Source organism: Desmodus rotundus, chromosome 8, assembly GCF_022682495.2.
Source record: "Desmodus rotundus isolate HL8 chromosome 8, HLdesRot8A.1, whole genome shotgun sequence".
In the NCBI taxonomy this organism is placed as follows: Eukaryota; Metazoa; Chordata; class Mammalia; order Chiroptera; family Phyllostomidae; genus Desmodus; species Desmodus rotundus.
In genome coordinates this window covers 127,796,505-127,809,539 of record NC_071394.1, presented here as the reverse complement: position 1 = coordinate 127,809,539, position 13,035 = coordinate 127,796,505, and the positions used below count along the sequence as shown (strand labels likewise).

Here is a 13,035-nt window from a genome sequence, read left to right as displayed (position 1 = left end):
CGGCCTGTGAACCAAAGGGTCACCAGTTCGATTCCCAGTCAGGGCACATGCCTGGGTTGCAGGCCAGGTCCCCAGTAGGGGGTGTGTGAGAGGCAACCACACACTGATGTTTCTCTCCCTCTCTTTCTCCCTCCTTTCCCCTGTCTAAAGTAAATAAATAAAATCTTAAAAAACGATTAAACTTCTTTTCCTTGATCATTTTTTCTCTGTGTAACAGTTCTAAAACTTTTCCTAAAATGGACTTACTATTCAAAGTTTCTAAGCAAGGATGCCAGCAATTTATTTAAAAAGTAAGTGCCATACCTCTACTTCATTCAAGGCTGAGTCTAAATCACAGGTCCAGTTCTTTGTAAATTGTCTCATTTGTAACCTTTAACAATAGGAAAGTGTTAATTAATTGAGCACCTCAAAAGTCATTATTGCTCCTAATTCATTTATTTTACAGTTTATACCTAAGACACTGGAAGAAAAAGAATGCATTAATGTACTATAAAAATTCTTTAGAGCTAAAAAAAAATAAACTTCTTAAGTACCTACCTCACATTATTTCCTCCCCAAACAATAGGCAACAAGGAGGGAAAAAGCAAATTCCATACAAAACTGCAGCTTCGAATAATTGTGAATAAAAGGAGAAAAAATATTAAATCACAGCACTTGATCTCTAGTTCCCACTCCACCCTCACTGCTCCAACGAGCAAAGTCAGACCAAAACAAAAACAAAGCAATAAAAAAAGTCTGTGGGGAAGAACCAAAAAGGGAAACTACCAGAGGGATCTAACAACAACAAAAAAAACACTACAAAGACTAAGTCCACACTAAGTTTGAAAATGCTAAAAAGAATAAGTTTCTGGGTAGGCAGAATGCAGACCACACAGAAGGAACTAAAAAGTTTGTATGATTTAAAGAAGGCAATCTGAAATGCAGACAAGCTTGTGGGAGGGAATAAAAAACAAAAATAAAAAAGATAAGCACCATTTGGCAATTGAAAAGAGGAAAAGAAGAAAAAAGGGAAAGAAGCGGGAATAACAGCCAACTATGGGGTAAGTTTTGGTAATCAGTCCCAATGTTCTACAAATTATTACAGATCAATAAAAAGGAAGAACCACTTCTTAATTCCTTTCATAAAGCAAGTATAACATTGATACCTAAACTAGCAAACTATAGAACAATACTACTCATAATGGTGATGCAAAAATATTGATAAAATACTAACAAACAGATCAGTTTTATAAAATGTAAGAGTTATGGGGATGGATAATGGTGATAGTTGCAAAACCACGTGAATGTATTTAATACCACTGAACCGTACACTTAAAAATGGTTAAGATGGCTTTAGCAACATTGTATCAGAGGTATGAGCCAATGCAATTAGACAAGACAAATCATCTAGAGGCAAATCATGAAGAGAACATGATGAAAGGATATAAGAACCAAACTAAGGAATTCTAAAAGGTCAAATCTAGAACAATTTGAGAAACAAAATGATTAATTCTAGCATTGAAATTAAATATAATCCATAGAATAAAATATTATAAATACCTACGAGTTCATACTGACATAGATAACTGAGTAAGTGAATAAGTGGAGAGGAAGGAACAGCTCTTTTTTACTCAAGAATTCCAACTAATAAATACACAAGCAATGGGGAAGATACAGAACCTCCACTGGGCAAACGCCGGAGTAGCGACCTGCAGGAAGGATCCACTGACGAACACCAAAATTAATGCAGGACGGAGGGAGGAGAGGCAGGACACTGGGCAATGCTAAAGTCCCTGCGATGCTTATTAACTACAAAGGCACAAACAGTAACTGCACAGTGTAGAGACCTGTAGCTAACGTTTTTAACTAAGTGATCAAGGTAAACTTAACCAGCAATAAGAGACAGTGACACCATGTACCCCTACTATGATGCACTGGGGTCTATAGTTAATAGATTTGTACCAAAGCTAACGTCCTGCTTTTAATAAGTGCATTATTATTATGTAGGATGTGAATACGAAAGGAAGCTATATGAAGGGTACATGGGAAGTCTCTATACTAATTTTTCTAACAATTCTGTAAATCCAAAATTATTTCAAAATAAATTTTTAAGACATTAAACGTACATTAACAAATTTTGTAGATTACAGACACACCTATATTCTCCCTGATGTCCTCAATATAAATGTTAGAATTCTTTGTAGCTGCATTATCTACTGAGAGTGAAAGCTTTTCAAATGAACTATAAACTATTTAATTAAAAACTATAATAAAAATCAAAGTGTGAGTGTTTATTAAATCTAATTTCCCTAGTTCAGAAGAGGGTATTTATTTCAAAGTGTGTCAGGGAAATTCAAATGTAAAATAATAATAATATATTTTTGTCTTTCGCCTTAAGGCTGGGTCCACATCCCCAACCACAATCCATATACCCTTTAACTAACTACCGTTATTTTCCTACTCTTACCTTCATCAAATAGGTCATCAATGTCACTACCTCTGAAAAAACACTAAACATTCTTTTGAATCAGGAGCATAGGAAGAGGCAGAGTATGTAAGGATACAATTTTCAAAATTAGGGGCTGTAAAATAAACTGTAAAAATATTTGTGTGGTTGCAACATTGAAAATTTAAAAACGAAGGCTGGTTTGTTCTGGAGTTTTCTTATACCAAGACATCCTTTTCCCAGTTATTGCACGAAGGGTGGAGTTGTGTAGCTGTCCTGGGCACAAGGGTACTGCTGCTTTGCTTGAACTGGGATACACACACTTCCCTTGTGCCAGCTGCCACTGACTCTGGCAGGGGACTAACATCTGCCAGCCATCTGAGCTCTCTGCCATAGGTGTCTCTGCCCAAAATGCTAAGTTTTCAGTCTATGGCTTAGGGGAAGAATAACATAATTTGGAGACTTTTCTCTATGTACGTATAGTTTAATAAAATTTTTTGTAAAACCATGGCTTTCCTTTTACTCTCTATATATTATGGTACTACTCTTACAATTACCATAGTTTTTTTTTTTTGAGGCTTTTGGAGGTCCATAAAGTTGAATAGGAAAAGCAAGCAGTGAGAGAAAAAATGGAAGGAGAGGCATTAAAATAATTTTTAGTTAGCATGACAAGAGAGTGAGAGAGAAAAAAGAATGAAAGTAATTTATATGCATATAAAAGAATGCATTAAATGCAATTAAGTTGTGAACCAGAGGAAATGAGAGACTCCTTTTACACTTGATGGACACTGAGATGAAATCAGATACTGAGAAAGATATGGTGAGGCTGCTAGGAGGGCTGGCTAGAGGCAGCTTGACTAACGACAGTGTAACTAAGACACGACCGAGAGATGGGAGAAGGGCTTACAGTGGGAAACCAGAGGTCTGGACATGTGAACAGTGATTAAGTGCTTTGCCTTCATCCTTTGTAAGTCCCCACAAAATATATATATTTTTAGCCTTAATTTTCACAATTTTTCTTACCTGGGTTTCATTTTTAGAACTGCAGTTATTTCTTGTTTGGAAGCCTGCACTTGGTACAAAAGCTTAACAATATAGTTAAAGTGTTCTGGGTCAAGCACCATCCCAGCTTTAACAAGCTGCAGAAGAGAAAACACATTTGTTCTTAGGCCTTACTGTAGTCATTCTCATAAAAATAGGAAAGAGTTGAAAACCAGTATGTGTGAAACAACTAAGAGACTGATGGAAGTGAAACAGACAAGTAGAATTAGAATTCCTTAAAAAATTAAGCCAAATTTTCTTTAAATATTTGAGAACCACAATAAGACACCCTACTTCAAGAATTTAAAGTAAAAATGAAAATAACAATTTGAATATGACATCTGAATATTCTTCCTGTTCTTCAAGTTACCTCAACAATTTTGTCGCTTTACCTCCTGTTTGGTACTCATGCTGCCCTTTTTATAGCACTGATGTGAACCTTATCCCTGAGTGTAAACTTCCTGAGAAGCATGCAACTCAGGTCTTCTTTAACCACTAGAGGTCATCAGTAATTTCTGATTCAAGAAATTTGCAGGCAAGTAATTCTGTCAAGTTTTGTAATGTGGAACTAGAGTTATTCACTGAAATATTTCTTCAGCTGCTAGAGTAGCTCCGATGCTGCTTCCTATAGAAAATGAGGGGTTTTCCTGCTACTAGGCTTATTCTAAAATGGATGGCTGGGTAGTAGCGAGTAACAGAAAGTATTCAACAAAAGTAAAAATTTTAGTATTTTTTAGAGAGCCATAATTTTTTTTGCTTATGCCAAATATAAAATTAATTCCTAGCCACCATTTTCTATTTACTTTCTTTGTTTTGGTCAAGATTTTCTATTCATATATTTATTCATGTACTTATTTTTGTTAGAAATGACCTCAAATCTTTTGTAAGAGGAGAACTTTCTGTAATCATCCTGAAAGTGTAACTATGAGGAAAGTTCACGAATCAGGAAGAAGCCATCTGGAGTGCTTGGAACTATTGATTTAAGGGGAAGGCCTGTCAGTCCCTGGAGCTGGTCTATAAACTCTACTTCAGGAGAAAATAAACATTCCAGAAAATAGAATTCTTTGGTATCAAGAATGTGAATAAAAGTCAGTTTAAGAGTATAAGTGGAATCATTATTTTCTTGAAAATCATTTCTTTCTAAATCATTATTTTCTTTTTGATTATTCACTATCAGAGGCTAAAAGAGAGAGAATAAAATCATACCTTGCAAAGGATATCAATTAAAGCAGGTACCGCGTTCCTTAATTTCATAGTTGCCACATACTCAAATATTTCTAGCAATATTTTCGCAGTAGGCTGGATAAAACAAAAAAAATCACACTCATTTTCATGTCTTCTTTCAGTACACTTTAGGTATCTCAAATTTGTTTATGCTGAAAATACAAGTGTCCTCCTCTAGGAAGTATTCAACAAACATGGAAACTTAACAGCTAAATTATACAAACTACAACTATAATCGAGGAATTAACTTAAAATATAAACAATGATATATTTTCAGGTTACTTACCAGCACTTTAGCCATTATGCTGAGGTTCACTACCTGAAACACTTCTTTCAATAAACAATGCTTGAGTAAAGAATTCAGAAGGTCATTCAGCACTTGTAAATCAAAGTGTATACCAGGAGGAAACTTTCTGTAGTACTCCACAAATATGTTTACTGAATGTGAAGAAATATATATGTTAGACATTTACTACTTTTAAGATACCCATCTTTTCTAAATTGGATGATTTTTCTCTATTTAAAGATTGAGTTGTGGAAATTCATTTTCTTAAGGGTACATTTCTATATCAGAAATATCTGATGAAAATAATTTAAAGCAAAAGTTAATGACAATGATATTTGAAGTCAATCAGGCATGTTAGGAAACTAGAGTGGAAGCTAACTCATGTGCTTTCCACAAAAAAATAGGTCCAAATTGCCTCTTACATCATGGTCTCAATATGAAATCCCCAGAGAGTTCCCTTCAGGCAGTGGCCTGGTCATGTATGAGAAACTGTATAATTTGGGGATGGATGCAGACTATTTTGACATATTCCCATTCTTGTTGTTTTAACCTCACCAACATAAGGATATATATATGTATTTTTTAATATATATATATATATTTTATATATATATTATACTTGTTATATATATCTAGAATATATCCAAAGGAACCCAAAACACTAATTCAAAAGAATATAAGCACCTCTACATTCACTACAGAATTATTTAGTTGCCAAGATATAGAAGCAGCCTGTGTCCATCAGTAGATGAGTGGATAAAACAACTATGGGACATATACACAATGGACTATTACTTGGCCATAAAGAAGAAAATTTTATCCTTTGCGACACTATGGATGGACCTGGAGAACATTATGCTAAGTGAAATAAGCCAGTTGGAGAAAGACAAATACCGTATGATTTCACTCATACGTGGATTCTAATGGACAAACTTAACTAACTAGGAAAATGCAGACAGACTCATATATGGAGAGTAGGATGACAAGTGGCAGGGGAGGTTGTGGGGTGGAGGGATTGAGCAAAAAGGAAAAAGGACTCATGGACATGGACAACAGTGTGGTGATTGCTAGGTGGAGGGGGTATAAGGGGGCTAAAAGGTAATGGAAAAAATACACTAAAGATTAAATTTAAAAAAGACCCTGCCAGCAATTCTTTTAAGTATACACCCAAAAGAAGAATTGTTGGTTCATATGGTAATTTTATCCTTAATTTTTGAGCAACCGCCATACTGCTTTACACAGACAGTGTCTGTGCCATTTTACAACCCCACCAACAGTGCAGAAGGGTTCCAATTTCTCCAAATCCTCACTAACACTTGTTTTCTGTTTTCTTGATAGTAATCAGCTGAAAGGGTGTGAGGTGGTATCTCATTGTAGTTTTGATTTGCATTTCCCTAATGATTAGTGGTGTTGAACATCTTTTAAATTTGCTTATTGGCCATTTATTAGTCTCCTTTGGATAAATGTCTATTCAAGTCCTTTGCCTATTTTTTGAATCAGGCTGCTTGATTCTTTTTTTGTTGTTGTTGTTCTATATATTCTCTCTCTATATATGCTCTACAATTACGAGGTCTGTCCCAAAGGTATCCGGCCATGTAATATGGAAAATAGAGACATTTATTGAAGAAGATACAAGATACAAGAAACACTGTACATAGGACAATTACACCTCAGTCCCCTTCAAAAAGTTCACCTTGGGACCTCACATAGCACTTCCAGACAACATCGGCTGCCCCATTGTATTTTCTTGAGTATCATCAATGGTCTGAAATCTCTTCCCTTTCAGAGGTGATTTTAGTTTTGGGAAAAGGCAGAAATTTTAGGGCACCAAATCTGGGCTGTAGTGGGGCTGAGTCACCTGGGTGATTTGATGTTTCACCAAAATACTCTGCATGGGATGTGATGCATGAGTGGGCGCATTGTCGTGATGAAGCTGCCAATCACCAAGTCCCTATAGCAGCAGCCTTCTGAATTATTTGAATAGTTTCTGCGGAGGAATGCTCAAGTTTAACACAAAATTTGATGCAGATCTGTTGCTCTACTGGCTCAGTCATTTTGAATGAGACGGCCGCACAGTACACATGCTCACTCAACAGTGTCTACCATCCCCACTGACTAGTACAGTGAAGTCATCACTGTTCATGCATGCACATTCCAGTCCACTCTCCTTGGCTGCCAGGTTACATTTATGTCAAGCAAACCATCCTCATTATATTAACAATGGCTGGACTTTTTTGAACAGACCTTGTATACCCCTTATCATATACATGTTTTGCAAAAATTTTCTCCCATTCTGCTAGCTGTTGTTTTACTCTGTTGACACTATCATTTGATGCACAAATTTTAAAAATTTTCACGAAGTCAAATTTGTCCATTATTTTCTTCTGTTGTCTGTGTATTGATGTCATAGCCAAGAAATCATTGCTAAACCAACGTTGTGAAATTTCTATCCTTATGTTTTCTTCTGAGAGCTTTATTTTAAGGTTTTATATTAAGGTTTTTGATCCACTTTGAATTAATTCTTATATACGGTGTTAGGAAGGAGTCCAATTTTATTCTTTTGCATGCAGATATTCAGTTTTCCCAGCACCATTTGTTGAAAAAACTATCCTTTCCCCATTGAATGGTCTTGGCATCCTAGTCAAAAATCACTTGGCCATGTAAGTGAGGCTTTATGTCTGGGTTCTCTATTTATTTCAATGAATTATATGTCTGTTTTTATGCCAGTACCACACTTTTTGATTATACTAATAATGGTTTTTCCTTAAATGTATTAGTCTTTAAATCATGTAGAAAACAAAAAGTGGATTTACAAACCATTGTTACAATATTACTAGCTTTTTAAAACTGGCCATGCATTTCCTTTCATTGAGATTCCTATTTCTCCATATGACCTTGAGTTACTGCCTAGGGTCCTCTTGTTTCACCATGCAAGCAAATGAACTCTCTCAGCTTTTACCTGTATTTATCCCTCATTTTTGAAGGACGGTTTTGCTAGATATAGGGTTCTTTGATGATAGATGTTTTCTTTTAGCATTTTGAATACTGACCCACTGCCTTCTGACCTCCAAAGTTTCTGTTAAGAAGCCTGCTTACAATCTTATTGAAGAGCTCTTAAATGTGATGATTTGATTGCTTTTTAAGAGTCTTTGCCTTTGGTTTCAGCAAGTTTGATTATAATGTGTCTCAGTGTGGGTTTCTTTGAGTTCATCTTACTTGGAGTTTGTTAAACTTATTGGATACTTATTTTCATGATTTTTGTCAAATTTGGGACATTTTTAGCAGCTATTTATTCATGTATTGTCTCTGCCCATTTCTCTTTCTTCTCTCCTATTGGAACTCTCACAATATGTATATTGGTCTGTTTAATGGTGTCCCACAGATCCCTTAGGCTTTCACTTTTCTTCGATGCTTCTTCTTTCTATTCTCTGGACCAGTAATTTCCATTGTCTTATCTTCCTGTCTGCTGATTCTTTTGTCTGCTCAAATCTGCCTTTACACCCCTCTAATGATTTTTTCATTTCAAATATTGCACATTTCAAATCTAGAATTTTTTTGGTTCCTTTTTGGTTTTTTTAAATCTTTTGTTGATATTTCCATTTGGTTCATACATTGTTTTCTTGACTTTCTCCATGTCTCCCTTAGTTCTTTAAGCATCTTTAGACAATTGTTTTAAAGTCATTGTCTAATATATATGTTATCAGATTTTTTACAGAGAAAATGCCTATTGACTTAGGTTTTCCTTTGAATGGGCCACACTTTTTCTGTTTCTTTGTATGCCTCGTGACTTTTTGTCAAAGTGGGCATTTGAATTTACTGTTCTGGTAACAATAGTGCTCAGATTTTTTTCCCTTCCTCAGGGTTTGCTGGGGGGTTTTTTTGTTATTGTTTTTAAAGTTAAAAATTTTTTTCATTATTACTGTAGGCTGTCTCTATGGGAGAATCAGCCTGAAATGTAAACTTAAGGTTTTCTCAGGTCTTTTCTGAGCTTTTCCCTGGGGATATGTGATCACTGTAAAATCTTCCCTATATATTCAATTATTTTGAATGTCCTCATCTTTAACGTCTGGTTCTCAAAGGTAAAAAAGAGAAAAATGAAGGGGAAAGAAAAAAGGTACTGGTTCTTTAAATCCTCTGGAAGTTGCTTTAGCAAATGGGGGAGGCATTTGGTTTTCACACTTACAAATACTAAACTACTTTCAAACTATAAGACACAATAGCACATTGTTTGAAACATATTAATGAATTTATAGTAATCATTCCATTGTCTCATACCTGCACGTTGCAGCAAACACAGCTCGTTGATACTTATATATTTCTTAAACACATCCATGCAAATCTGCAAAAATTGCAAAAAATGTTAAAATTACCTTTTTACTTTTCATAAAAATTACACAAATTTCAATCCTATCTTTATGCTTATTCCAATTTTCTAAAGTGAACTTAAAGCAATGGAATAAAAAAGCTGACGTTAATTTGAAATATATACTGAATTTATTACAAAAGCCCTAATTAGAGAAGCTCTGTCAAAGAAAGAGTCAAGGAAACAGAGTCAAAATTACAAGCAATTGAAGAAGGGAGGAAAATCCTTGAACATTATAATAAAAACACCTTATTTAGGTCATTTAAAAAATAACAATTTATTGACTCAAGGATACACACACTCACCAGTGGGTAAGATCAGAGCACCTAGAAGTAGACCTATTCATACATAATTGGCTGATTTATGACATGGTGCTACTTCAGTGCATAGGGGAAAAATGGTCTTTTTAGTAATGATGTTAGGTATTCTGGGGATCCACATGGGAAAAAAATAGGTATCTTGACCTCACATCACAAATAAAAATCACGTCTGAATGGCTTAGGGTTATAAATGCAAAAGGTAAAACAATAAAACTTTTATAGGAAAAAGAAATATCTTGATGATTGTGGCAAAAATTTCTTCAATAGGATGGAAAAAGTTAACATCATAAAAGAAAAACTGAAAAATTTGGGCAAAAAAAATTAATAAATTCTGTTTATCAAACACACCTTTAGGAGAGAGAAAAGGCAACCTTTAAAGTAGTAACAGGTATCTGTAATATATTGTACACATCCAACAAAGAACTTGTATCCAGAATATGTAAAGAATTCTTAAAATGGATAAGAAAAAGACAATCCCATAGAATATAGGCAAAATATTTAGAATTTCCAAAAAGGGGATATCCACATGTCCAATAAAGATTTTTTAATCCTTTAAATTATTTTTTTATCCTCACCTAATGACATTTTTTTCCACTGCTTTTAGAAAGAGAGGAAGGGAGAAAGAGAAATATCGATGCAAGAGAGAAGCAGATTGGTTGCCTCTAGTACGTGCCCCGACCAGGGATCAAATGTGCTCAGACTGGGGACTGAACCTACAACCCTTTGGTTACAGGATGATGCTCCAACCAGCTGAACCACACTGTCCAGGGCCAATAAAGTTTCTGAAAGCTGCTCAGCTTCATGAATCATCAGGGAAGGCATCACTTACCACCTATCAGAAAGGCTAAAATTAAAAGGTCGATAATACCAAGAGCTGAGGAGGATGTGAAGCAACCAGAACTCGCAGACATTGCTGGTGAGAGTATAATCTGGTAAACCACTATAGAAATGCGCTGCATTACCTACTAGAGTTGAACCTATGCAGGCCCTATAACCCAGCAATTCCGGTTTTAAGTATAACCCATCATAAAGTGTACATATGTTCATCAAAAGACATAACATTGACAGCATTATTATTGTAATTACCAAATTTAGAAACTGCCCAAATGCCCATCAAACATACATTTACCAACAGATATATTTTGATATACTCACATAATGGAACTTCAATATTATATAGCAATGAGCAAGAAAACTCCACAATTAAGTTAAAATAAAAGATGAATCTCAAAAATACCAAGACAAAGAAATCAGATACAGCAGAATGCAGGTTGTATGATTTCATTTATATAAGGCACAAAATCAGGCAAAGCTACTCTATCATGGGTCAATGAAAATCTAAATTAAAACATATGATTATATGGTTATTAAAACATTCTCTACTTCAAAGACTTTACATACTTTACCTTTTCATCCCCTTGCTCAGGCACGTGAACAAACTTACATTGTGGTCGCTCACAGCCACGTAATGTATTAAAATGAAATTTGCAATATCCAGGGGGTATCATCAACCCCAGGGGCTTCTGAAACACCTAGCAAACAGGAAAAATTTCCTTTCTGGGTTAAATGTAAAACACTTATTATACTCAAGTGAGAAAGCATTTGAAGCAATCAGAAATATATACCTAAAACAGTATTAAGATAAACTGCTTATTGAATTTATGAAAAAATAAAACTTCAAACAATTTACATTTTAAAAAATAATGAAGAAATCAATTACAGTGAGTTGTCTGAATTTTTGCAATTTCCGTTACTGTAAAATATTCCATCAGTTATTACTCTTTAATTTGCACCTTTAAAAAAAGCTTGTATATTCCCTCTTCCTTCTTGTGTACCTGTGCCATTTGCTTTCACAAAAAGTTAGTTCTATTATAATATGCATCATATTTTGAATGTATTTATTAGAATAAAAATTTTCCTCAGCTTTTCAGATTAATAGAAAAAGGCAAATGACAAAGCCAAAGCTTTTTACAACAAACTTTTCCTATAAATTGCTCTACATCACTATTCCCTTTCAGCACAGGGAATATTCATCCTGCATTTCCTGTTTTGGATATCCAACCCCTCTTCTGCTTTTAACCTCTTATGTTATTTGTGAATAGCCTCTGAATCCCTATGCATTCTCTTCCTGTTACCACCAATCCCAATTAAAAATCCATATAATGTCTGGAACTGCTTAAAAATGATAAATACGACTAGAAAGGCCCAAAGTATTTACTGTATAAAATTATTATTTTTTAAAATGGGGTCTTACCCTTACAGTCTTTTCCCTCTTAAATATTTCACAGGTTTCAGGATTCTGCAACTTTAGGACACAATGTTTTCCTGGAAACCTGAAATCTATAAATGATTGAGAATGACATCACACACCAATAGATTACAACTCATTTCTGTCATACAATGAAACACATGACCACTATTATCTGCTTCCAAGTTTCACTTCGGACTATTCATGCTCAGTCCACAGACTGTGCTGCCATGGAGTGTCCCTGTGAAATCCAGGGTGATTTACATATCAGGTGCTCCTTAAGTAGCTCCGGTATTAGAAGCTAAGATGCTGTCTTAAAAGCCTAGAACAAAAACAAGAGCAAACTAGGCAAACAACTAGAACAGGAACAGAACCATAGAGATGGAGATCACATGGAGGGTTGTCAATAGGGGAGTGAGAGGGGGAGGGGGGGGAAAGGTACAGAGAATAAGTAGAATAGATGATAGGTGGAAAATAGACAGGGGGAGGGTAAGAATAGTGTAGGAAATGTAGAAGCCAAAGAACTTAGAAGTATGACCCATGGACATAAACTATAGGGGGGGAATGTGGGAGGGAGGGAGTGGGCAGGGTGGAGTGGAGTGGGGGGGAAATGGGACAACTGTAATAGCATAATCAATAAATATATTTTTTAAAAAAGCCTTGCACAGCAGCATTCAGCACTGCATTCAAATGACTGATTCTAAGTTAAACACACAAGTATTACACACAACAAACTTTTCTAAGGGAAGACGGCTATAGACACAACGCCAGGTGTTTCAACTAAACCGTGCCCCTCAAATTTCTGTGTTCAAGCCCTAACCACTAATTTGACTTTATTTGGTAATAGGGCTTTTAAAGGAAGTATTAAGGTTTAATGGGATCAAATGGGTGAGGCCCTATGTGATAGAGAGAGTGTCTTTCTAAGAAGACACACCAGAAAGCTTGCTTTCTTCTCTCTATGCACACGCACCAAAGGAAAGGCATTGTGGAGACTTAGCAAGAAGGCAACCAAATGTAGGCCAGGAAGAGAGCCAGAAACTGAACCCTGATAGAACTTGATCTTGGACTTTGAACCTTCAAAATCACGTGAAATAAATTTCTTTTGTTTAAGCCACCCATGCTGTGGTA

General features: G+C 35.3%; 1 protein-coding gene across 1 annotated transcript in view; it reads right to left on the bottom strand.

Moving 5' to 3' along the window:
* Positions 1-13,035, bottom strand: part of TOPAZ1 (testis and ovary specific TOPAZ 1) — a 52,625-nt gene that overhangs the window by 18,126 nt on the left and 21,464 nt on the right. The window contains exons 7-13 of the mRNA XM_045199715.2: positions 11,914-11,999; positions 11,066-11,191; positions 9,252-9,315; positions 4,977-5,128; positions 4,673-4,765; positions 3,449-3,564; positions 304-370 (exon numbers count right to left, since the gene is read on the bottom strand). Coding sequence (XP_045055650.2) covers positions 304-370; positions 3,449-3,564; positions 4,673-4,765; positions 4,977-5,128; positions 9,252-9,315; positions 11,066-11,191; positions 11,914-11,999 — 704 coding nt within the window. The remainder of the gene's footprint in view (positions 1-303; positions 371-3,448; positions 3,565-4,672; positions 4,766-4,976; positions 5,129-9,251; positions 9,316-11,065; positions 11,192-11,913; positions 12,000-13,035) is intronic.